The sequence below is a fragment of the Ziziphus jujuba genome, chromosome 10, assembly GCF_031755915.1.
Source record: "Ziziphus jujuba cultivar Dongzao chromosome 10, ASM3175591v1".
Classification (NCBI taxonomy): Eukaryota; Viridiplantae; Streptophyta; class Magnoliopsida; order Rosales; family Rhamnaceae; genus Ziziphus; species Ziziphus jujuba.
The window spans coordinates 23741541-23767478 of NC_083388.1; the positions used below are offsets into that span (position 1 = coordinate 23741541).

At 33.4% G+C, this 25938-nt stretch overlaps 5 protein-coding genes and 1 pseudogene across 6 annotated transcripts; 5 read left to right on the plus strand and 1 right to left on the minus strand.

Moving 5' to 3' along the window:
* Positions 1-43: 43 nt before the first annotated feature.
* LOC107412151 (pathogenesis-related protein PR-4) lies at positions 44-1160 on the plus strand. Its single transcript, XM_016019863.4, has 2 exons — positions 44-631; positions 732-1160. The coding sequence occupies exons 1-2, from the start codon at positions 359-361 to the stop codon at positions 894-896; spliced, it is 438 nt and encodes a 145-aa protein (XP_015875349.3). The 5' UTR covers positions 44-358; the 3' UTR covers positions 897-1160.
* Positions 1161-4734: 3574 nt separating this feature from the next.
* LOC125421189 (pathogenesis-related protein PR-4-like) lies at positions 4735-5626 on the plus strand. Its single transcript, XM_048469285.2, has 2 exons — positions 4735-5060; positions 5278-5626. Exons 1-2 carry the CDS (start codon positions 4803-4805, stop codon positions 5440-5442), a joined length of 423 nt encoding a protein of 140 aa, XP_048325242.2. The 5' UTR covers positions 4735-4802; the 3' UTR covers positions 5443-5626.
* A 1456-nt stretch (positions 5627-7082) lies between these two features.
* LOC125421190 (pathogenesis-related protein PR-4-like) lies at positions 7083-7976 on the plus strand. Its single transcript, XM_048469286.2, has 2 exons — positions 7083-7563; positions 7671-7976. The coding sequence occupies exons 1-2, from the start codon at positions 7291-7293 to the stop codon at positions 7833-7835; spliced, it is 438 nt and encodes a 145-aa protein (XP_048325243.2). The 5' UTR covers positions 7083-7290; the 3' UTR covers positions 7836-7976.
* Positions 7977-9226: 1250 nt separating this feature from the next.
* On the plus strand, positions 9227-14336 carry LOC107412148 (E3 ubiquitin protein ligase DRIP2). 2 transcript variants are annotated; one of them, XM_016019860.4, is made up of 7 exons: positions 9229-9765; positions 11264-11363; positions 11720-12050; positions 12135-12634; positions 12746-12796; positions 13631-13703; positions 13914-14336. In XM_016019860.4, the coding sequence occupies exons 1-7, from the start codon at positions 9600-9602 to the stop codon at positions 14076-14078; spliced, it is 1386 nt and encodes a 461-aa protein (XP_015875346.1). In that variant the 5' UTR covers positions 9229-9599; the 3' UTR covers positions 14079-14336. The 2 variants fall into 2 exon arrangements, with proteins under 2 accessions (XP_060668337.1, XP_015875346.1); XM_060812354.1 differs by lacking the exons at positions 13631-13703; positions 13914-14336 and adding an exon at positions 12920-13004 and having other exon boundaries at positions 9227-9765.
* Positions 14337-14482: 146 nt separating this feature from the next.
* Positions 14483-18266, minus strand: LOC107412131 (aspartic proteinase CDR1-like; annotated as a pseudogene).
* Positions 18267-22858: 4592 nt separating this feature from the next.
* On the plus strand, positions 22859-25090 carry LOC107412132 (B3 domain-containing transcription factor VRN1). Its single transcript, XM_048468051.2, has 5 exons — positions 22859-23205; positions 23375-23420; positions 23564-24071; positions 24222-24355; positions 24690-25090. Exons 2-5 carry the CDS (start codon positions 23376-23378, stop codon positions 24918-24920), a joined length of 918 nt encoding a protein of 305 aa, XP_048324008.2. The 5' UTR covers positions 22859-23205; position 23375; the 3' UTR covers positions 24921-25090.
* Positions 25091-25938: the final 848 nt, after the last annotated feature.

The following is a 25938-nucleotide window of genomic DNA, read 5'->3' on the forward strand; positions in this document are numbered from 1 at the left end:
TGGCCAAGTGAAGTCGGTATATCTCTCCCTCTCTCCCTCTCTCTCTCTCTCCTCCCCCTTCTCGACATTGCGTGAGTGCGTGTCTCCGTGCTACAACAGCCAAGTGCTATGTTTCTCTGTCTGCTCTGCCACACACACCCAACAAAACACATGTTTGATAATGTATCAGTCTAAGGTAGTGGGAAAATTGGAGAGTTTCATTTCCATGGCCTACTTTTCCAACAATAAAGGTTAGTCTAGTAATTGTAATAAAGTCCTCCTTAATCTCTCTCCTTTATAAATTCAACCCATTTCTGCCACCACTTACATTCTCAGCCACTTCAAAAAATAAAACCAGATAAGCAGAAAAACAGAGAAGATGCAGGGGAAGATCGTAATGAGCTTTTTGATGGTACTGCTGCTAATTACCTGCTTGGTGGGTAGTGGGACTGCAAACAGCGCCAATCGTGTGAGAGCAACTTACCATTTGTACAATCCACGGAATATCGGATACGATTTGTCGAGGGCTAATGCCTTCTGTGCCACATGGGACGCAAACAAGCCCTTGGAATGGCGTCGCAAATATGGTTGGACCGCTTTCTGTGGACCTGCTGGTCCTCGTGGCCAGGCTGCTTGTGGCAAATGCTTGAGGGTAATTAAAGCCTTTTATTTTTTATTATTTTTTATTTTCTTCTCTTGTTCTCGTTGAATTTGATTTGATAAAGCTAGCTTTTTGGTAACGAATTTTGCAGGTAACGAACACAGCGACAGGAGCTCGAGCAACAGTGAGAATTGTGGACCAATGCAACAATGGTGGGCTTGACTTGGATGTTGATGTCTTTAACAAGATTGACACCAATGGTAGAGGCCATGATCAAGGCCATCTTATGGTCAGCTATCAGTTTGTCAACTGCTAGGAGACTATGTAATATCTATGCAATATGAAAAGTATAATAAATAAGCGAACGGACTCGCCGTGGAGCTCAAGTGGCAGAGGTTCCACATTCCAGCCTGTGTGTGCTCGGGATCGAGTCTTGGGCTGGGGGCCTAGCCACAGCCACACTAGCAAAATAAATAAGTAAATATATAGTGCCCTCTTCTTAGAATCTTATAGAAGTGTTTGCTTTAAATGTACACTTTTGACTATTTGGGAGAAATAAATGATATTTTAATTACATGAATACTGTTTACTACCTAATTTTTTTCATCTCTTTTTGAATATATAGATAGAAGATTGAGTTATAATGAGGGTACTGTTTTTTCAGTGAATTAATTGATCCGCTAGCTAATAAAGACAATCAATGAAAGCAACCCAAACGCATAGGGTTTCTACCTACAACAATAAGGGTCTAATTTTCCACTTTAACAACCATTTTGGTCTTCCTAATTACAATAAAAGATAATTATAACTCTAATCAAATTAATAAGGGAGGAGAAGTCGTTTCAATATATATATATGTATACGTGAATATTTTGATAAAAGAGGATCATTCAACAAAAGAAGAGGATTACAACCTGATTCATGCATTTACTTTTTAATTAATTCATAAATATGTCTTTGACAATACATTAAGTTTATAATAATACTATAATAAGGGATAAACTAAAAACTGTGATCATTATTTTACTTTAATATACAATTCATTGTCCCAATATTCAATAATTATAAAAACCTAGTAATTCTCTCGCATATATGCCATGTAAACTGATTAGATCTCCCGATCTTATCTTGCAAATCATAATTAGACTTGCAATTTTGGCAATTAATTTTATTGGATCACGAGAGGGTGTATAATCGTAATCAAGACAGAGGAAAAAGACTAAATTTTTTTTTTTTTTTGTTTGTAAGTGGAAAATTAATAAAACATGAATTTGGTACTTTCTTTTAGTTAGTAATATTATTGTACATCACGATCTTTGATCCATACTCATGGAATTACTGGTTATCCATTAATTGATACCTGTACGTATAACTACTCAATAAAATATTAAAAAATATCCTATAATTCTTACTTTTTCATTAATTTAATTTTGATTATTTGAATTTACATAAATTAATTTATGGACATCAAGAAAATGACTTAAAACTAATTTTCATTCAAGAATTCGAAAGTGAAGGTCACGTTTATATAAAAATGAAAGTTCTGAACGAAATTACAATTTTTTTAATTCATAATTACCAACATAGAGTTTAAAAATGTTTTTATTTTCCTTTTTATTTCATATTAAATTATGCTTAAACTGGATTTTAGAAAAAAATAAAAGAAAGAGAAAAAGAAAAAAGAAAAAAAGAAAAATAAAAGAATAAAAGATTGCAGGTTTAACGTAACAGTATCTTTTTCTTTTTTTCTTTTTTTTTTTTTTTGTTCGTAACAGTATCTGGAGGAAGCATTTTATACATAATCCGTAAATAGTAATTATCGAACTGAGACTCGGTGATCACTCACGGTCACAGTTGCACGCGTAACAGACATCCTTTTAGTTTTTGCTTAGTTTTTTTCTCATGCTTTTTCGTCGAAACTGAAAAAACCCCCTCTGAGCTTCCTTGTCCAAAATCTTTCAAACCCAACGTATGTTTACCTCGAACAATCCAAACCCATTTCTCAGTTTCATCCCAAAAGCCGCCACTTCGATCACACTCTCAGATCCACGCCTTCTCTCCACCACCACGTCAAGTAAAAGCCAAACAAAATCCTTTGGTTTCTATTTGTTTTTTTTTTTTTTTTTTTTTCATGTATCCATGTTGTTTTGCTTCGTGATTCTCAGTTGGGTTTGTAATTGAATGCCGTTTGGAGAGAGCAATTTATATAGAGAGAGATTGAATAGGAGAGAGATGACGGGTCAGGTGGTGAAAGTGAAGAGGAAGACGCTCGAGGCATGCATGACGTGCCCCCTTTGTCATAAGCTCTTGAAGGAAGCTACGACTGTTATCTTGAGAGGAATTGGGAAGCTCGGACCTTTATGATCCCAGCTGTGATACTAGGTGCAAGCTATGTTGCTCGGATTAGGCTGCTCGGACTCGGATGCGGATGTCGGATACGGGTACATATCTAAGTGTTGGATTCGTTAATTTTCAAAATTTAGAAGACAGAAATACAGATGATAAGTGCCGGATTACGTTTGACAAAAATAAAAAAATTTTATATAAATTTTTTATTTTTATATAAATTATATCTATAGATAAGTATTAACTACATAATAATAAATACAAAACTTATAATATGAAAATTCAACATATTTGAATGGAAGCATATTAAATAAATAAAATTATAACAGGAAAAAATTATAAAATATATCATTTATTAAAAAATTAATAATTTATTTAGCTGTCGTTTTTCATATTTCTATTAGAAAATTAATATTTTATTTAATTTTAATTTTTATATTTATATTTTTTTTTTGGGATAGAATTCTATTATATTTTGTTAAAATTTAAGAGTTTCCAATAATTCGGAAGATGGGAATTTTATCTCTTCTCCATACTGATGGTTAAAAAAAATAAAATTAAAAACAACAATTTTTTATCTAATTTTGTAATTAATAGGTTAGGTGCACGTTTTCTTCTCAAAGCTTCTCAAGTTACATTGCTAAGTGTATAGAGATCTCACAGCCCGATGCTTCTCTTCACCATGCTTTTCTTCAATCCTTTCTCCTCTCTCATCTTTTTTCAGTTCCATCATGGAAACTAAGCCAGTAGGAATCTCTGTTCTTTCTTTTTATGTCAGTTCGTATACTTTCTTTTTTATCTTTTTTTCCATCTCTTTTTTCTTTCTTCTTTCCCCTTTTTCCAGATGCTTTTCTCTCTCTTTTCTCTCCGTGGATGGATTATTCATTTTCTTCATAGAAGTTCGGTAAATGTTGATTGTACGAAATAGCCACACCTATTTTTCCCATGGTGTATTCAGAACGGATTGCGCACCCGTATCCGTGTCGTGTCGACATGGGTGCTTCGATAATTTTGAAGAGTCCGAGCATCACAGGGTGCAAGAGCGGTTCTTGTTTAGTGGGAGAAAAGGCAAGGTGGTTGTATCATGAATCATAATTGCTGATTTGCTATAAGAAGCTTTGTGTGCATTCAAATCTTTGCTAATGTTTTCTACCCTTATTGTTTTTATATATTAATTTGTGCCGATCAATTGTAAGAGATTGATCGCCTTGTTTTCTTCTTTATATATGTATATACATGCTTTACATATTTATGTCATTTAGCTAATATGGTGCTCTTTTAAGTTGTAACAATAACCAGTGCCCATTTCTTTCAATAGATCCAGTTGGTGCTTAGTTTCCCCACAGACAAAAGAATCTTAATAACTTTAGATGTTTGCATTACATGTTTGCGTTGTTCAGATTATTTAATGTATTAAAAAAAAAAAGATGCCCGTGTTATGTTATTTCTATTTTTTAACCAGTTTCTAATGTATACAATGTACCCTGCAGTAATCTGTATCTTCCAATGTATTTATCCTAGAATTAAAGCGACGTTTCATGACCGAAAACCCACACCTACAACCAAAGACTACACAAATTTGAGTTGTCCAAATTGACTAGTCTAGTCGATGCCTCTTTATCTTTCTCAATCCTTCTCTTGTTTGCATTTTTCCGCGTCTGCATGCAGCATCAGCCAACCGTGCCATGTTCGTACTATACACACCGGTCAAGGTGATAGAAATTTCATATGGCATACTTTTCAAACAACAAGGCTAGTCTAGTAAATTTCCAAATGGGGTCCTCACTGTCTATAAATTGAAGCCATTTTCTGCCACAAATCCTCAAAATATCTCAACCTCAACCATTTAGTAGTAATAATTACAGAGAAAAAGATCATGGAGAAGATGAGCGCTTTGGTGGTGTTGATGATGTGCATGGTGGCAAGTGCTAGTGCGCAGAGTGCGAGCAATGTGAGAGCAACATACCATTTGTACAATCCACAGAATATCAATTGGGACTATAACGCTGCCAGCGTCTACTGCTCAACCTGGGACGCCAACAAGCCCTTGGAATGGCGTAGGCAATATGGATGGACTGCCTTTTGTGGACCTGTTGGGCCTCGTGGCCAGGAGTCTTGTGGCAAGTGCTTGAGGGTACGTACAACTTTGTTGTTTTAATTTTCTTCTTTCTTTTTCATTTAGTTTCTCTTATAAACAACAAAACTAAAAAAATTCTGTGGGAAAAAAGGATTTTAACATTGCCAATTTCATTTTGAATTTATTCTTGAAGATGCAAATATATCCAGTTTTCTTTTGAGAGCTAGAAAGAGCATAATGATGGGCTGTACATTAATTTATGGATCCTGTGCAGGTGACCAACACAAGGACACAAGCCCAAGTAACGGTGAGAATTGTGGATCAGTGCAGCAATGGTGGGCTAGATTTGGATGTGAACGTGTTTAATCAGATTGACACCGATAAACAAGGCTATGCACAAGGCTTCCTTACTGTCAACTACGAGTTTGTCAACTGTTGAGACTAAAACATCTTCCTTGTTTCAGTGTTTTAATCTCTTTTCTAATAATACTAGAATAAAATGGCCATATGCTTCTTGTGTCAAAGAAGTATTTGATTGTAAACGTTGAATACTTGGAAGAATAATAATGATATATGCTTCTTATTTATGATAAAATAAAATAAAATGCTTCTTATTTAATCTATGGATAACATGTGAATATTTTGTTACTGATTTTTTAATGAGCTAATTTAAGTAATAACATACATTAATTTTTCTATTCTCTAAAAAAAAAAAAAAAAAAAAAAATCCTACATTAATTTTATTTTCTCTAGATGAGGTGGAAGAAGGCCTAACGCCAACACAAATATCCAACATTTGCTGATCATTGATATCTATATAAATGGTTTGTTTGGATCTTCTAAATTCAACACTTGCTGCGGTCAAGCTATGTTTGCGTATGAACCTTACAAATATATATATATATATATATAATAAATAAATAAATAAAATTAAATCCACGTTTGCGTATGCGTGGTGAGGAAAATACTCATTAGATAAAGGATAATATAAAATAACTCTGCATTTAAAGTTAAAAGGAACTATTCTCTTGCCGAAAGACTCTGTTAACACTTTTTATCCATTTGAGTATTGGTTACTTAATTTAAATTGGTACATTAAATCTATGACATACAAATACAAAAACATCAATATTCTAATTTAACATTTTTCCTTGCAATTTTCAGAGTTAATGGAGTTTCCATTTTCGGAGAACATTATATTGCAGATAATTCTACATATCTAAGAATTTAATTTAATATCGTTGCTGAAGAAATATATTTAGGTATATCGTATTAAATCGTATTCGTATCGTGTTGTATTGTATTCGTGTGAAATTAAGTTAATCCAAACACAATCCATTAAGCTTATGTGTGAAAATAAATAAATCCGAAACTATTCGATAAATTATTGTATAACCCATCACCCAATCCGTTAACCCATTAATCATAACTACAAATTTAAAAATTTAAATTTAACTTATATTTGAAATAATAAAATAATATTTTTTTAAAAATTACAAAAAATTATTGTTTGTTTTTAGATTTTTTAAAAATTTAACTAAAAGAGAACAAATTAATATATATTTAACAATAAATTAAATAATTTTAATATTATAAAATTTATATAGTTATCAAAATATTATTATTTAATGGATCTAATAGGTTTATCGTTTTTATCGTATTTCAATCGTTAAAATTTATTAATTTATTAAATTTTACTAGATGACACTGATATGAATCTGATACGATATTATTAATCAAAATACATAAATAATCATATAAATTTATATCATATGAAATTTTATTAGACTTAAATATACTCCATATATTCCAATATATGTTTATCATATAAAGTTCCAAAATCTTGTTTTCCCTTTTAATGAAGTAAGGGATATAAAAGCCATCTTTTATGACCGAAAAATACCCACCACACCCACAAAACCATCCATGACCCATTTATTTGATAAGTTTTCCAAATTGACCAAGTCAAGTCGGTATCTCTCTCTCTCTCTCTCTCTCTCTCTCCTCCTCCTTCTCGGCATTGCGTGAGTGCGTGTCTCCATGCTACAATAGCCAGGTGCTATGTTTCTGTGTCTGCTCTGCCAACAAAACACATCAAACATGTACGTAATGTATCAGTCTGAGGTAGTGGGAAAATTGGAAAATTTCATTTCCATGGCCTACTTTTCCAACAATAAAGGTTAGTGTAGTAATTTTCATAAGGTCCTTCTTAATCCCTCTCCTTTATAAATTCAACCCATTTCTGCCACCACTAGAAAAAAAACAGAGAAGAAGAAAAACAGAGAAGATGCAGGGGAAGATGGTAATGAGCTTTTTGATGGTAGTGCTGCTAATTACCTGCTTGGTGGGTAGTGGGAGCGCACAGGGTGCGAATAATGTGAGAGCAACTTACCATTTGTACAATCCACAGAATATCGGATACGATTTGTTGAGGGCTAGTGCCTTCTGTGCCACATGGGACGCAAACAAGCCCTTGGAATGGCGTAGCAAATATGGTTGGACCGCTTTCTGTGGACCTGTTGGTCCTCGTGGCCAGGCTGCTTGTGGCAAATGCTTGAGGGTAATTAAAGCCTTTTATTTTTTATGATTTATTATTTTTTACTTTCTTCTTCTTGTTTTCGTTGAATTTGATTTGATAAAGCAGCTTTTTGGTAACGAATTTTGCAGGTAACGAACACAGCGACAGGAGCTCAAGCAACAGTGAGAATTGTGGACCAATGCAGCAATGGTGGGCTTGACTTGGATGTTAATGTCTTTAACAAGATTGACACCAATGGTAGAGGCCATGCTCAAGGCCATCTCATAGTCAACTATCAGTTTGTCAACTGCTAAGAGGCTATAATATCTAAACAATATGAAAACTATAATAAATAATTAAATATTGCGCTCTTCTTAGAATCTTATAGTAGTGTTAGCTTTAAATGCAAACTTTTGACTATTTGGGAGAAATAAATGATATTTTAATTACATGAATACTGTTTACTACCTAATTTTTTCATCTTTTTTTGAATATACAGATAGAAGATTGAGTTATGATGAGGGTACTGTTTTTTCAGTGAATTAATTGATCCGCTAGCTAATAAAGACCATCAATGAAAGCAACCCAAACGCATAGGGTTTCTACCTACAACAATAAGGGTCTAATTTTCCACTTTAACAACCATTTTGTTAATGTTTGATCTTTTGTTATTGTAACCCAACTTCCTAATTACAATAAAAGATAATTATAAATCTAATCAAATTAATAAGGGAGGAGAAGTCATTTCAATATATATATATATATATATGTATACGTGAATATTTTGATAAAAGAGGATCATTCAACAAAAGAAGAGGATTACAACCTGATTCATGCATTTACTTTTTAATTAATTCATATATATGTCTTTGACAATACATTAAGTTTATAATAATACTATAATAAGGGATAAACTAAAAACTGTGATCATTATTTTACTTTAATATACAATTCATTGTCCCAATATTCAATAATTATAAAAACCTAGTAATTCTCTCCCATATATGCCATGTAAACTGATTAGATCTCCCGATCTTATCTTGCAAATCATAATTAGACTTGCAATTTTGGCAATTAATTTTATTGGATCACGAGAGGGTGTATAATCGTAATCAAGACAGAGGAAAAAGACTAAAATGTTTTGTTTGTAAGTGGAAAATTAATAAAACATGAATTTGGTACTTTCTTTTAGTTAGTAATGTTATTGTACATCTCGATCTTTGATCCATACTCATGGAATTATTGGTTATCCATTAATTGATACCTGTACGTATAACTACTCAATAAAATATTAAAAAAATCCTATAATTCTTACTTTTTCATTAATTTAATTTTGATTATTTGAATTTGCATAAATTAATTTATAGACATCAAGAAAATGACTTAAAACTATTTTTTATCCAAGAATTCGAAAGTGAAGGTCACGTTTATATATAAATGAAAGTTCTTAACGAAATTACAATTTTTTTAATTCTTAATTACCAACATAGAGTTTAAAATGTTTTTATTTCCATTTTCATTTCATATTAAATTATGCTTAAACTGATTTTAGAAAAAAAGAAAAGAAAGGGAAAAAGAAAAAAGAAAAAAAGAAAAATAAAAGACTAAAAGAGGGCAGGTTATACGTAACAGCATCTTTTTTTTTTTTTTTTTTTTTTTTTTCCTTTTTTTTGTACGTAACAGTATCAGGAGGACGCATTTTATACATAATCCGTAAATAGTAATTATCGAACTGAGACTCGGTGTTCACTCACGGTCACAGTTGCACGCGTAACAGACATCCTTTTAGTTTTTGCTTAGTTTTTTTCTCATGCTTTTTCGTCGAAACTGAAAAAACCCCCCTCTAAGCTTCCTTGTCCAAAATCTTTCAAACCCAACGTAATTTTACCTCGAACAATCCAAACCCATCTCTCAGTTTTATCCCAAAAGCCGCCACTTCGATCACACTCTCAGATCCACTCCTTCTCTCCACGACCACGTCAAGTAAAAGCCAAACAAAATCCTTTGGTTTCTATTTGTGTTTTTTCCATGTATCCATGCTGTTTTGCTTCGTGATTCTCTGTTGGGTTTGTAATTGAATGCCGTTTGGAGAGAGAAATTTATATAGAGAGAGATTGAATAGGAGAGAGATGACGGGTCAGGTGGTGAAAGTGAAGAGGGAGACGCTCGAAGCATGCATGACGTGCCCCCTTTGTCATAAGCTCTTGAAGGAAGCTACGACCATTTCTCTATGCCTCCACACGTGTTAGTTCTTCGACTCTGTTTCTTTTTTCCTCAATTTCTTCTTGATTTTGTGCTGATTTTCTGATCTGGGTCTCTATTATATTGCATATTATGATCTGGGTTCCTCGTATATTATGATTTATTGATCTGGGTTTTCCAATAATATTTCAATTTTACAATTTTTGTTATCGAATCGTTTTGTTATTGATTTGCATTGTGTGCCCTGTTTATCAATCTCGAATCTGTACGTGTATTTCTTCACCTCTGCGACTTAGAGATGCCCCTCTTCCTTGGAATTTGTTATGTGGTTTCTCCTCTATGTCAATTCAGGATTGGCTTCTTTGTAGATTGTAAGCCTGTGATCTAGGTTGTATTTGGGGCATTTCTAGAATTCTAAGTTTACATTGTTTTTTTGGCTGCTTGTTTGTCTGTTTGTTGTTTTTAATCTTTCTGTTTCAATTGATTTTGGTCTCATTCTTGACGTTTATCTGTGGATGATTCTTGCCGTAGTTTCTTTTTATTAGATAATGGTATGATGATCCTATACTGATTTGTATGCCAAGGCCTATAATTGCTTTATTCCTTTAGGCTTCTAAATGTCCGATTATGAACTTGATCATCCCCTTTCAAAAGACATAGCTGAGACAGTTTGCGATCGAATTAGGCTTTATAATCTATTTATACGCAAGTTGTTGTTCTTACTGGTACTCAGTATAAGTATTGTCGGTGTTATTGTAACCTAGGATAATAAAAATTATCTGACTACAAAGGCTTACAACAAACGCGAATTTCCTACCTATAACCTCACCTTTCTGCTTTTTGTTGTACAATTCTTTCTAAACTAAAGAAACTCTCTAGGAAGCCTTAAAAGTGGCTAAAATGCTTCGTGGGTATCAATTTCCAACTGTTATCTTGAGAGGAATTGGGAAGCTCGGACCTTTATGATCACAGCCGTGATACTAGGTGCAAGAGCGGTTCTTGTTTAGTGGGAGAAAAGGCAAGGTGGTTGTATCATGAATCATAATTGCTGATTTTCTATAAAAAGCTTTATGTGCATTCAAATCTTTGCTAATGTTTTCTACCCTTATTATTTTTATATATTAATTTGTGCCGATCTATTGTAAGAGATTGATCGCCTTCTTTTCTTCTTTATATATGTACATACATGCTTTCCATATTTATGTCATTTATGTTGCACTATCATGTTACAAACAAAGAAGTAATTGTTTGGCCTTATTAATATGCATTGTCATTTAGCTAATATGGTGTTCTTGTAAGTTGTAACAATAAGCCAGTGCCCATTTCTTTCAATAGATGCAGTTGGTGCTTAGTTTCCCCACAGACAAAAGAATCTTAATAACTTTAGATGTTTGCATTACATGTTTACGTGGTTCAGATTATTTAATGTGTTTAAATGTAAAAAGAACCAAAAAAAAAAAAAAAAAAAAAGATACCCGTGTTATGTTATTTCTATTTTTTAACCAGTTTCTAATGTATACAATCATGAAATTGAAAGCAGTCTGCAGGAAGTGCATATATAAGAAGCTCTCAGATGAGGAGGTTGATTTCTGCCCTGTATGCAAGATCGATCTTGGCTGTCTTCCAGTGGAGAAACTCAGGTCAGATCTTTGTCTCTACCCCCACCAGTTCGAGTTTTTCTATTTAGAACTTAGTGTATTGGTCAATTTGATTACATTTTTCCAAGACTTCATTTATAGGTGAATTGCATATAATTGTTGGTGCTGTAAATCCACTGGATAGGAATGTACTCTTTAACATAGTGGTTAACACAGTACATGTTACCCTTTTGAAATAGGTTATTGCTGGTTAGGCTGTGCACATTCTTCATTTTATTTGGCAAGCTTCTAGACATTTTGTTCTACAAATACATTGATTTGCATTACTGTTAGAGTGTATGGAAGCTATTTTAAGATGTGTTCATGCATACTAAAGGATTCTCATTGATGAAATGCAGACCAGACCACAATTTGCAAGATATTCGGGCCAAGATCTTTCCTCTTAGGAGGAGAAAAATCAATGCACCTGAAGTTACCACCCCAATATCATTGCCAGTGAAAAGGAAGGAGCGATCACTTTCTTCATTGGTGGTCAGCACTCCCAAAGTGCCGATACAAACTGGCTTGACTGGAAGGAGAACAAAAGCTGTTGCAAGAAAGGCTGCTGCTTTACGTGGATGCAGTTTTGCTGTTGAAGGATCTATCAAGAGAGAAGATTCTGTAGAAGATCATCCAGCAAGCTCGAGCTCACCTGAATCTCAAGTCAAATTCACTAGAAATAAAATGCAGGTAACGTCCATGTTAGTTAAAATTGATACTAATGCAAAATGCTTCTTATTGGCAATTCACCATCCCTTCATTCTGTTAATGAAGGATTCTTCCCTGGCTGAGCCTTCCAATGATCAAAAGCGTAACAAAGAGAAAGAGAATGATGGTGAAGCAACAGAAGGAAAAGCTGATTTGTGGACACCCTTAAATTGTCTTGTAGAAGCTGCAAACAGGACCAAGTCATCTAAGTCTAATACGCAGGGGTTGACTCTTCCCAAATCAGAGCCACAGAATGCCCATGATAGTGAATTATCTATCCGTGGAAATAAAACTGAAGCAGAATCGCTAAATGCTGACAGTGAAATTTATATGCCTAAAACAAAAATGAAGGAGCCTGATCATACGAAAGTAAAGAATAACAGTAATGGGACAACCTTGCTTCCTGGACCAGTCAAACGTAGAAGGCTACGTGCATCAAATCGTAACAGGGCAGCACCATCTGGAGAGCTGTGTGCCTCGGCTCAAGTCATGCTGGATGCATCTGGGGCCATTAGGTGCAGAAGAAATAGTCCAATTTGGTTCTCATTGGTTGCTTCTGAAGATAGGTGAGATGTTTCTTTGATTTGAAATTCTATATCATTACATGGATTTATATATATGGATCTTGATTGAGATACCTCCATGTTGATTTCTGATTTGCTGGTCAATGGCTTTAGGAAAGGAGATGTTTCATTGCCACAGATAGATGCTTGTTACTTGAGAATAAAGTGAGTACCTTTGGTTCCATTAAGTGCTTCAAACTTTACCTGCTTTAAGATTTCTACTTCATATTTCATTATATCTGGACTTGTGTAACAGAAAATATATGGGTTGATTTTTTGCATGCTCAGCAAATTTAAACTTCTACAAGTGTACCGAAGTAAAGATTGAAGAAAATTTTTGTGGAAGAAGCACACTAATTTGAATTTGGTAGAATTACTATCCAGCAAGCCTTAAACAGCTTTGTAATGCATGCATCGCAGAACCTACCATTGCATTTTATCTTCATACCACTTGCTTCTTATGCATGCTCAACATTTTGAGGAGGTTTAGTATACGACCAATTCGTAAAAGTTTTTAACTTCTTCTTAAATCTTAGCTGCTCCCTGCATTTACCTTTCTGTTTATGCTTGTGGTTTCAGTTGCAGGCCCACAAACATTGAGTTCTGAGTCTTCTGATCATAATATCATGCTAGTTTAAGAAAATGGAAATCATATTTATGCCAACAGCGAAAATGTAGTAAAGTGGTGACCTTAGTTGGTCTCCTCCTTAATTTGTGCAACAGTATTTGAGTAGCAATGTGGAGGAGAAATTTCCCTCATTCAGTAATCGTTATGCTCTTTCAAATTGGTTGTCCTGTTGGCGTGACATCCACACCTTGTCAACCAAATGCTGAATCTGAAGTAACAGAATGAAATATCAGTTTGTAACTCTAGCAACTCAAAGACGGTATTAGAATAATTTAGGGAAAATAATATACATCTAATGGGAAATCCAATGAAAAAGAAAATAAATGCTGGTCTGTGAGGTCTCACTTGTATTGACTTATTTTCTTCCCCAGGGATGGTAAAATGCCAGTCTCGTTTATCCAAAAGTACCTCGTAAAGAAACTTCATCTTACCAGTGAAGCTGAGGTGAGTTCATTGTAGTTGCCTTCCAACGAAACTAAGAATTGTACTTGTTTTATCTTTATAAATTCTTTTCTTCCTTTATTATTTTATGTGTTATAATATGATCATTATGCTGCAAATTTTACTTTTCATATATAAATACATTGTATTTTGAGATGAAATATCTCATCTTCAAAGAATTTGATCGTAAATTTTTTTCTTGCTGCCTTATAGGTGGAGATAATGTGCCGGGGTCAGCCAGTGCTTCCTTCATTGCAATTACAGCACCTGGTAGATCTGTGGTTTCGGACAGGATCAACGGCCAAAAAAGTACCGGCATCTGTTGGCTCCTCAGCCAAAGACTTTGTGATGGTTCTCTCATATTGTCGAAAGGTTTAAAAGCTCTTAAAAAGAGCTTATTTGAAGTGTTTTTTCTTTTTAGTCAGTCTCGTAGTTTACATCAATTTTCCAATACGTACTGTCAGATCTATGTGGTTTTATAAAAATTAAGTCTGATCGACCATGTGTGTTAATTTTGCACCATGCACGTCATTTACATGCGTGAATTCTTTGATTGTTTTATTTCATTTATTTAACAATATTATCATGTACAGTATATATAATGCTCTCACGGTCTGCTTCTGTCAGCTTTGGATATTTTCTTGTGATATAACTTGGTCATCATTCCTAGTAAAGAACAAAAGGTATGCACCCATTTACCCACAAAACCAAAAAAAGAAAAAAAAAAAAAAAAAGGAAAGAGAAAAAAAAGGGGGTACGCACCCTCGTGAAAGCCGTTTCAACTTTTGGATTTATTTGAGGTTGCACTGTTGCTGCACCAACTGCACAGATTCTAAAGCAGCATGATGACAGCCTATATAATTGCTCGTTAGAAAATAGTTTTTCTGGTAGACTTGACTACACTTTTGCAACCTCTTGCTTGCAGTATTCAATTTTCAATTTTCTCAATTGATTGCCTGAGTTTTGAAGAAAGATAAGAAAAGAGAATCAGCTTACTCTTACGTACGTTGCATAACGTTATGCTCCTGTAGATGCTCTTATTCAACGAAGGGAAAACGAAAACAGAAACAGAACAGAACAGGATCATGGAAAATTTCATTTCAATGTGCCAAATAGAGGAGCTCTTTATTGGTACTTGACCCAACTAAAAAAGAGGTACAACTTCTTATTGTTTGGTGCAATCGGTGGGCTTGAAAGAGACCACCATTCTTTCTAGATCGAGACCAATCAAGAAATCGGATTGAGCGAAGTTTCCATACACTCCTCCATCATTACTGGTGTTTGTCATTGCAAAACAGAAAACCCCATCTAGTGGCGGAATGAATGTCTGAGTCGGTGTCAACTCCGCTGTAGCACCACCATCAAAATGCACGGTCAATATAGGTCCGTCAAGATTGGTATTGGTCTGGTAACATAGCTGTGGCTTCAACCGATCATCTTCATATGGTGTCATGGGAACCTGGTTCCTCACTTCTACCAACCGGTCATAAAAATCCTGAGGAATAATCCTTGGGGGAGTTCCTGAATCCAAAAACATATTGCCTTTTGAACAAATCCTGTTGAATTGAAAGGCAAAAACTTTTGTCCAACACTAATTCCTTCCAATGTGACAAAATAAGGAGTTGGGTCTTGTTTGGAGACCATAGATGTTGAAACCACACCATCTCCAGACACTTCACTATCACTTCCAAAACTCAACTTGGTTGTTATACTAGGATCAGTATTAAATGGCAACAAACAGTGTGAGAATTTCCTGCCTCCAAACAGGGGACCAATTTGGGAAACAAGTGACAAAGGCCCTGCTCCAAGTCCAACCAATCCCATTTCATCTTCATTGAAAGACAGTATTGTTATGTCCACAACCAAACACAATGTTTTGGAGATTAATAGGTTGTCCAGAATTGGAGTTCAAAGTGACTGTTTCTATGGCCATGAGGCCTTGTGTCAATCCAGCTACATACCCATATGTATAATTGCAGGTGTTTTCAGGATAACAAGCTGTAGTATCTAGCAATTCACACTGTTGAGAACCACAAGGAATAGGAGTTTATATTGAGGAATTGTTGGGATTAAACATTGGCTTTGTCTGATTATAACAACCATCACAAGATATGCACTGTGCCCAAATAAGGTCACTACCAGTATCGGCAATGCCATAGATATCAAATGGTGGAGTTCCAATCGAGACCTTCATAAGATAATGACCCTTATTGGCATTGATGTCTGCTTGTGGGGTATTTGGAGTTATAGCTTTTATGGGATATCGAAATGGTTGTTTTAAGATATTCCTAGAAGGAGAATCTTTGTTCTTATATAAAGGCGATTTTGGAGAGTCCCTGTGGATAAGTTCTACAGAAAAACCGCCATTAATGTTGCTTCTGGCTGAGGATGAAAAGCATGCAACTACTTCAATAAGCAATGTGACTGCTGCTACAACGTATGAAGAGAAAATAAGAGTGCACGTAGCAGCCATTTTATGGATAAAATGGTGGAGTAGATGAACACAGATGAAAGGTAAGTTTAATGGGGCCGGGCCTGTAGTATTTATGTGATCTAGTTGACGAATAAAGATAGATTGGAGATGATGAAATTGATCATGGATTAAAAGGCCTTACAGAAAAGGTTTGGATATATTAAGTATGAAATCTAGACAACTTTAGAAAATCCTTACAACGCTATATATATGCTTTGGACAAAAGTGGATGTGAGAAAAATCAGGAAATGTTTAATCATGTAAAGAAGATTAGCCATAAATGTGGTTTTATCTTAATACACATTTTTAGTGGATACGATGAATATACTAATTAAATTGAACACAGAAGGAAGTAGGCAAATTCGTTTAGCATTCTTCAAGAACTTGATTGTCTGTTTGGATAGATATATATTATAATTTTTACCTAATTAGCCATTAATGTTCTTTCAAAAGAAAAATTAGCCATTAATATCCAATTCATTTGGTAAAATTCATTAATGATATGGTATTATATTAAATTTGGGACTTGAGATGATTTTTATTTATTTATTTTCTCCTTTGAAAAATGTTATTTGTCAGTGGACCACTAGTGAATGGTGATCATCACCACTTGAATTTAAATGTCCATATACGATATTTAAAAAGGCAATAGTTTGACACTTTTAGTGAGACTTGGCAGTTGGCATTCTTGTTTTTCAAAAGAACTAGGAGCCACATGTCAAAAACCCTTAGTTATGGCTAATTTTTTATTGTTAGATTTTTTTTTTTTTCCCTTAATATTTTACCAATAGATAATCCATCATCCGTGCATGCAGTTGGGTTTAAGTTTAGACTGCCTTGGACAATGTTACCCAACCAACCCACAGTTCAGCCCACCAACTACTACTGAATGACCATTTGGATCACTAAAAAGGAGGTTCAAACCCAAATGGGAAGCCTGGTTCCATCTCAGCCTCTTAAATTCGTTTGAAAAAACATGAAGCATAATTTGGCTGAACTAAAAAATGTTGTTATTTTCCTTGGTTCACTTCCTCATAATTTTGTCCAGACTATAGTGGCTTAAGTCTGCTTAGTAACAACACGAAACTTTATTTCTCTTATGAATTTTGCAAATAAATCATTATCATGACCATTTCCTTTCTTACATATTGGTACGAGTTTTTAGTTTTTTTCTTTTTCTGGTTTTATTATTTATTTAATTTTTTTTTGAACTTGAACAGCATGCCTTGTATAACTTTGCAGCAGGTTATGCTTGCCCATATAACAAAGAACTTGGTGTAGGGAAAAAAAAGTTAAAAGAGCTCTGTCAACTAATAAAAGCAATCATTATTATCCCAAGAAAACAAAGTCTTACAAACAAGCATCATTGGAACACTGAAATATTGTACTGGGAGATTTAAACTTAATGACACGGGGATATATAACTGCTTATGATTTAACAGATAAAAATTGTAATTAAAATAAGAAAAAATGAAAATTGCAAAACAAAATTAGTAAATTTATCAAGAATTGTTGTGTTCCTCTGTACTCATGACTAATCAGAATTTTTGGAGACCAATGAAAATTAGAAAACAGGCATTATTGCTTGCTAATATCAGGTAATTTAATTTGGAATATATGATTTTAGCTTAGAGACAAAGGCAAGCTTTTCAAGTTGTCACATTATAAGCGACTTTGTCAATGTCATGATTATTACCGGTTAAAAAAAATTATTTATTTATTTATTTTTACATTTCTTGATAGACTTCTTTAATGTAATTCTGTCAATATTTTTTTTTTTACTCCTCCTAGTGCGTACAACTAAAAAAGTATAATGAAGAAAATTTTAGTTTCTTGCCCATGAAGCAAAGAGAGAGAAGGCAGTTCCCTTTATAGCTTTTGATTTTACTTTAATTCCAATGAAACAAAATATCACACACACTATCAATGAATGAAATAAAGGACGACACTCTGTTTCTCTGATTTTCGAATCAAACTTTAAGGATATTCTGAGACAAGACAGATTCCCATAGCTCTCTTTTTTATCCTCTATATTTATAATTTTTCTTTTTTGGGCAAGAGCATGACTAATAAAACAGAGGTGGGTTGTAAATGTAATTTTTGCAGATGCTTCCACCGAAGTTTGTGAGAAAGTTTAGAGGGAATCTACCAGAATTTGCGTTCTTTGAGCTCCCAAATGGTGGGATATGGAAGATGAGCTAGGAAAAATCTAATAGAGAGGTGTGGCTACGTGAAGGTTGGGCAAAATTTGCCAGCGACAACTCCTTAGAAAATTTCAGTTTCTTGATCTGCACATATGATGGAAATGACAAGTTCCATGTCCTGGAAATCGATTATCATGCAAATCCGAACCAAGAGCTTTACAGCATTAGTAGTGAAGAAGAAAGTGATGAATCTTATAAAGTTTATGATGATCAGAGGATGGTTGTTTTCTTACATACCCAAACAAAAGCAAATCAGCTGAAAAGAAGAAGAAGAAGAAGATGACGAGAAGAGAAACAAGTGAAAATAGAGCAATATCTGTACCAAAAAGGAAGTTCAAATCTTCCACTCATGGTGCATTTTATATTGTCTTTAAAATGTATATTATGTTATGGGTATGTATTATTATTTATTATAAAGTAAATTTTTTTTTTTTTTTTGGGGCTTGCTTGGTTTTGATAAGGACATAGACAAGCTATGAGCAAGCTGTTGGATAAGGTTGAAGCTATTCGAAAAAAAAAGCTTCCAAGTGCAAAAAATATTTGTTTGTTGTTGGGATCCAACCATCTTACATTAGAGGAAAGTACATGGTAATTATTTATTTATTTATTAAACAACTAGCTAGTAGTAAAGTGAAACCCTCCTTTAATAAAATAGACTACATTTGCCTTCTATCCTTGGGTTTAGTACTGAGTGCTTAATTTAAAATTTTTCCACAGTATGTCCCTGTTAGCTACATTCAGAAACACCTTGGCCAAGGATTTATCGACATTGACCTTCACACTTCGGATGGGAGAACTTGGCCTGTTGTTTTGAAGCCAATACCACAACCAAGAATCTGTGTTGGTTGGCCAAAATTTCAGAAAGACAATAATCTGAAAGCAGGTGATGTTATTGATTTCGAACTGGTGAATAAGAATCCGTTTTCTTTTAAAGTTAGAATTTATTAGTTCCTAGTGAATTAAGCAGCCATTCATCTAGCAGGCGGTTTATTTTATTATATCTAGTGGGCTGTTTTGTATTAGATATTATGTATCTTCTACCATATGATCATATATGGTTCAAAACTGATTTGATGCTTACTATTATGATTGGTATGTAATGGTATTTCTAATTAATTATGTTGTTATTTTGTATGTTGATTACTACTCATACAATTTTAATATGTAAGGATAATTGATGAAGCAGAAGTTGTAAACGTAATTAATGGAGGTTGTAGGTTTGTGCTTTTAAAAAAAATGATTGTGCAAAATGCCTTAATGGTAGTCAAGGTGTTGGAGGGAGATAGTGGTATAAAGTATAATGGAATAACCAACAACCACTATATTTCAAAGCAACAAATGGTCGAACCCTCTCACTCTTTCACAGTCTCTCTCTCTCTCTCTCTCTCTCTCTCTCTTACTTTCGAATCAAGCTTTAAGGATATCCTGATACAAGACAGAGAATAACATCACCTACTTTTAGATAACTGTATTTCTGAAACTTAGGCCAACCAACACATATGCTACATTGGATATTATATATTTTCTATGTACCATATGTTCATATGGTTCAAAACTTACTGATTTCATGTTTATTATTATGAGTGGTATGTAATGGTGTTTCTAATTAATTGCCTGGTTATTTTAGGGTTCTACATTGATTTCTAATCTTTACAATTTTATTCTATAATGATAATTAATAGCTAAGATATTATGGGGATTTTAAATTAAACGCAGCAGAAGTTGTAAGGATAATGTTGGTTGCAGCTTTGTGTTTTAAAAAGTGATTCTGCAAAAGTATATAACGCAACAGCCATTATATTTCAATGTAACGGTGCAAAAGGCACAAGAATTTACCCGAACCTTTAGTCACTGGTCAATAAATTATACCAACATTGATAGCAGGCATTGACATACAGTTCTGCAACCTAAGCCATTAAAGTTCTTGCCTAAAAAACATAAAATATTTAAATTCAAATAAGTAACAAAGCTGTGGCGGTCCTAATAAAAATTCTGCGCAAAAAATTTTTGGGGGATTTCATCAATCCATAAACATATTGCCCTTTCAAACAGATCCTGATGAAATGAAAAGCAAAAACTTTTTGCCAACACTAATTCCTTCCAACGAGACAAAATAGGACCGGAGTTGGGTCTTGTTTGGAGACAAGACATGTTGAAACCCACACCACCACCAGACACTTCACCATCACTCACTTCCAAAGCTGGACTTGGTTCTTGTAATAGGATCAGTATCAAATGGCAACAAACGGTGTGAGAATTTCCTGCCTCAAAACATGGGACAAATTTATGAAACAAGTGATAAATGCCTTGCTCCAAGTCCAATCCAACCAATCCCATTTCATCTTCATTGAAAGACATAGGATTGTTATGTTTAAAACCAAACACAATGTTTTGGAGGTTCATAGGTGTTGTCCAGAATTGGAATTCAAAGTAACTGTTCATGTGGCCAATAGAACTTGTTTCAATTCAAGGAATATATTAAGTATATATTTTGAGGAATTGTTATGATTAAACATTGGCGATGCCATAGATATCAAATGGTGGAGTTCCAATTGAGACCTTCACAAGATATTGATCTTTAGTACCTTCTCACATTTAATATTTGTAAGAGCATCTTCAATTGCATGGGTTACAAAGGGTTTCGAGGTATTGAGTGTAAAATATATCTAGATAATGTTGCTAATTCATTTCCATCCTAAATATCCCTTGGAAAAAAGTGAATGCGAGAAAAATCTAGTAATATTTAATCACAGAAAGAAGATTAGCCATAAATGTGGTTTTATCATCATATTCAATTAAAAAAAAAACAAAAACAAAAGATGGATACAATGAAAGTACTAAGATAATTCTTATCTCCTTCTTCATTATGTGGTGTCAAATAATATAATAATATTTACATTCTTGCAAGTCTCTTATTGTTTTTTGGATTGATGTATAATCTAATTTGTATCTAATCAGCCATTGATGTGGTTATATTTAATATCCAATTCATTTTATGAAATTTATTAATGATATAGTATTGCCATCGATATTAAACTTGTGAGCATAAAATTATTTTATTTTATTTTATTTTATTATTATTTTTTGCTTTAAGGATATAATTTAACACTTTTAATGAGTCTTGGCATTTTGTTTTTCCAAGGAACTAGGAGCCACAAGTCAAAAACCCCTTTCAAGTTAAGGATATTTTTATAATAATAAAAAAAGTTATGGTTATTTTTATTGTTGGGCCTCTTTTTCATTTTTCGTATCGATGATCCAGCGAGATTTGTGAATCATTTATTTTTTATTATATATTTGGCTGACTAAAAAATGTTGTTATTTTCCTTGATTGAGTTACTAACATATAAATTTTTTCCTGTCTATAGTGGGTTTTTTGTGTGAAATTCTATTCTGTTTAGTCTGCACAACATGAAGCATAATTTCTGTTCCGGAAATTTGCAAATCATTTTTTTTTTTTATAATAATCACCATGTCCTTTCACACACATTTATTACCCCCCAAAAAAATGTCTTTTCTTACACATTAGTGTGAGTAATTATTGTTATTATTATTATTTTTTAACTTTAGCAGCTTGCAATATATGGGTTCAGGTTGTGCTTTGGCCTTTTAAGGAAAACAAGGTGTGGGGAAAAAGTTAAAAAGAATTTGGTCAAGACATAAAGCAACAGCAGTATCCCAAAAAATAATAATAACAATAATAATATAAGTCTTACAAACAAACAAAATTGGAACTTTATAATATTGTATTAGTAGATTTAAACTTAATCACACCCGTGTAAAACTTTTTATGGTATAATAAATGTCTATTGATTTAACCCCCTCTCCCCATATATTTTTTATTCTTTTTAAATGTTATTAAAAAGTAAAAAAATACAAGTAAAATAAGAAACATGGAAATCACAAAATAAAACTAGTAGAATTTCAAGAATTAATTACTATTCATCTTTTTACTCTTGATTTTTCAGATCCATAGAATTTTTTCTTTTTATTTAACATTAATTTTCTCTCTCTCTTTTTTTTTTTGTTTTAAATTATATTATTGATTTTAACCAAGGTCCACCACAAATGTAGGTCTTGGAAAGATTTAATGAGAATGTTAGCAGACGTGAGACGACTCAAAATTAGAAAAGGCACTATTGCCTATGCAAATATTAGGTAAATTAATTTGAGATAGCTTATTTTGAGTTTAGAGACAAAAGAGGCTTTTTGGACTTATCAATAATCTCATGTCTATTACCAATAGTAAAGAAAAAAGAAAAAATGTTATTGTTTTTTAAATTTCTACAACCACTATTTTGATGTGTCTCTACAAATTTTACTTTGTTTGTCCCATGAAGCAGAGAGAGCAGTTAATGCAATAAGTGAATAAGTGGTCAAACTCTCTCAGTCTCTCTCTCTCTCTCTCTCTCTCTCTCTCTCTCTGATTTTGAAATCAAGCTTTAAGGATATCCTGAGACAAGACAGAGATACCCATAGGCCATGGCTCGCTTATTGCATGGCTGCTGAACCAGAGTACGTATATGTGGCAGATATGATATTGCAAAAATAAGGAAAGGAAAAGCTGTGATATTTCAGTTTTTGTTTTGGACCGTAAAAGAAGAAGATGAGAGCATTTATATTGTAGCTAAAAAAGGGTCCTGTTCTGCACAGCAAAAGCAAAAGCAAAAGCTGCAGTTTTTAACCCTATACCCACAATACACATTTTTCCAGCTTCATCTTCTAGTTCTAAAGCCCTTGCTTCTCTCTCTCCTTCCACAATTTCAGATCCGTATTCACTTTATCTCTTGCTAGCTCTTTCCCTCTGTACGAACAAAAATAGCTCAAGGTAAAAGCTTTCACTTCTTTGTCTTTCATTTCACTTGTGTATTTTGCTCTTTCTTTCTTTTCTTTTTTTCCTTTTTTTTTTTTTTTTTGGGTTTTTGGCTTTGCTTTGTTTTTGGGTTTCTGGATCTCTAGTTTAACTGATTCCTTTCTTTTCATTTCTGTGTTTTTAGCATGTCAAAGTTCTATAAGATTCTTTTTCAACAAGAACGGAAGCTTGTAAGCATTTTCTTCATATCGATATAAATATATATGCACAACCCATTTTTATTTATTTAATTTTCGTTCCATTTGCAAATGACATGCATGACTATGTATATATATATATATAGATAATACAGAGGGGGTTTTGATTTTGCCAGATGCTTCCACCCAAGTTTGTGCAAAGGTATGGAAGAAATCTATCAGATTTTGCGATCCTTAAGGTCCCAAACGGTAAGAAATGGAAGATTAAGTTGCAAAGACGCAGCAATGGAGAGGTATGGCTTCATAAAGGATGGGCAGATTTTTCCATCAACTACTCCATGGGCCATGGAACTTTCTTGGTATTCAGGTATCTTGGAAAACCCGGAGTTAATTCTCATTTCCTAGTCCAAATATTCAGTAAGAAAGCTATGGAGATCGATTATCATCAGTCAAATCTGCCACACTCATCCGACGCTAGTAGCAGTGAAGAAGAAGATGATGAAGAAGAAGAAAGTAGCGAATCTGAAACGTCTGCTCAGATTTCAGATGATGATGATGATTTTCCTACAAGCCCAAAGAGAGGGAAAGCTGTTCAACACCAGAAGAAGACCAGAAGAGAAACTGATCAAACCAGACTCAGATATGCACCAAACACAAAGTACTCCAAATCTTCCACTAGTCAAGGTACTATATTAATTTTGTGCAAAGTTTAATTTTAGTTTTTAATTCTTGTCTTTATTTCTGTTATGGACTCATGGCCATGTGTATTATCTTAATAAAAGTAACGTTATTTTTTATTTTTTATTTTTTTTGGGTTGCTTTGATTTTGACAAGGTCATGGACAAGTTTTTCCAAACAATCAGTTGGACAAGAAGGTTGAAGCTATTCGTGCAAAAGAAGCTTTCAAGTGCAAACACCCTCTGTTTGTTGTTGGGGTTCAACAAGGCTACATTAAAGCGAAGTATATGGTAAGCATATTGTATTTTACAACTAGCTAGCACATTTTTCCATGTCCTTGGGTTTTATTAGCACTGAGTAGCATGGAGAATATCTCCCCATGATTTTCTTGGTATTATTTTGTTCTATATATCTCCAGTCTTATTACTAATGTATATTTAGTTGTGTCTGTATATGGTGTGTGTATATATATATATATATATATTTTTTTTTTGGCTGTAATATTCCCTCATCTAGACCCACTGTATTTGTATATATACATTGTTCTGCATCAACTAAATACACGGCATTCATTATTCATTATTCCTCTTTTCTATACTGAGTATGATTTAATTTTTTCCACAGTATGTTCCCAATACCTTCATTGAAGAACATCTTCTTCATGGATTTATCGATGTCACCCTTGAGACCCCGAATGGGAAAACTTGGAACGTTGTTTTGAAGCCGAAACCAAAAGCGAGATTTTGTGTTGGATGGCCTAAGTTCCAGAGTGACAATAACCTCAAAGTGGGTGATGTTATTGTCTTTGAGTTGGTCAATAAAAATCCATTTGCTTTTAAAGTTAGAATTAATTAGGCTGCCGGCTTTATCTACTAAGTACTCTTTTGAAGAAAGAAACATTTGCATTATATGCACGTGTGTTTTGTATCGGATATTAATATATATTTTCTGCTGTATGATTGTTGTTCAAAACTAATTTCATGTTTTTTGATATGACTGGTATGTGATGATATGTTTTTAATTAATTGTGTTGTTATATAATTTAAAGTTATATATTGATTAATACTATTACAAATTTAATAAGGAATATTAATGAAATTCGAGACTAGTATTTTTTTTTTTTTTTAAAGTATGAGAATCAGCATTTGGGCACTCATTGATAAATATCAAAAAGTTATGAAATCAAACATAGTAGAAGTTGGAAATCAAAAAGTTAGCAATGATGCTCTTCATTTAAAATCACAACATTTTTTTTAGAAAGACTCAAAAGCTGAAACAAATTAATTTGCTTAGAATGACAATCCATAGCAAGTATTGACATACAATTCTCCAATCTAAGCCATTAAGGTTCTTGCTTAGAAGACACAACATAGTTTTAATTCAAATTAGTAGCAAATAATAAGACATTAGGATTAAAAAGGAAGTATTTTACAATCCACATGCATTTAACAACTTAAACTTATAGCAGATCATGTCGCCAAAGTTTTTAGAATAATAATTATTTCTATCACATTAATCTTGCAATTCTATCTAAACTGTTTTCTATCCTCATATTAATAGAAAAATTATATTATATATATCTAATAACAAAGGATACGTTTCTAATGTGAAAAAATTGATGAAATTGTCCATGTTCTATATCAGCTTGGACAGAAAAACTTGGACCCCTTAGGAATGGTAACGGGTGGGTTTTCACAGATTTTCACAGATAAAGGCCCGTAAGAAGTCCAATATCACCAGAAGGTCTAATTAAAGGGCTTTTTTTATTAATTCGGCCCAGGAGAGGGCATTGGTCCAAGTCCAAAAAACATGTTAATCAATGATAAATAAATTAAGGAAATTACAGCAGGGACCTTCTATTTTACTCCCAATC

Bases quoted from the DNA above. Each gene is read 5' to 3' on its own strand.
- LOC107412151 (XM_016019863.4), top strand. From the start codon at position 359: ATGCAGGGGAAGATCGTAATGAGCTTTTTGATGGTACTGCTGCTAATT. The intron at 632-731 runs GTAATTAAAGCC...CGAATTTTGCAG, and splicing joins CTTGTGGCAAATGCTTGAGG to GTAACGAACACAGCGACAGG.
- LOC125421189 (XM_048469285.2), top strand. From the start codon at position 4,803: ATGGAGAAGATGAGCGCTTTGGTGGTGTTGATGATGTGCATGGTGGCA. The intron at 5,061-5,277 runs GTACGTACAACT...GATCCTGTGCAG, and splicing joins CTTGTGGCAAGTGCTTGAGG to GTGACCAACACAAGGACACA.
- LOC125421190 (XM_048469286.2), top strand. From the start codon at position 7,291: ATGCAGGGGAAGATGGTAATGAGCTTTTTGATGGTAGTGCTGCTAATT. The intron at 7,564-7,670 runs GTAATTAAAGCC...CGAATTTTGCAG, and splicing joins CTTGTGGCAAATGCTTGAGG to GTAACGAACACAGCGACAGG.
- LOC107412148 (XM_016019860.4), top strand. From the start codon at position 9,600: ATGCCGTTTGGAGAGAGAAATTTATATAGAGAGAGATTGAATAGGAGA. The intron at 12,635-12,745 runs GTGAGATGTTTC...CAATGGCTTTAG, and splicing joins TTGGTTGCTTCTGAAGATAG to GAAAGGAGATGTTTCATTGC. The intron at 12,797-13,630 runs GTGAGTACCTTT...TTTCTTCCCCAG, and splicing joins GCTTGTTACTTGAGAATAAA to GGATGGTAAAATGCCAGTCT.
- LOC107412132 (XM_048468051.2), top strand. From the start codon at position 23,376: ATGTCAAAGTTCTATAAGATTCTTTTTCAACAAGAACGGAAGCTT. The intron at 24,072-24,221 runs GTACTATATTAA...GATTTTGACAAG, and splicing joins CAAATCTTCCACTAGTCAAG to GTCATGGACAAGTTTTTCCA. The intron at 24,356-24,689 runs GTAAGCATATTG...TTTTTTCCACAG, and splicing joins ACATTAAAGCGAAGTATATG to TATGTTCCCAATACCTTCAT.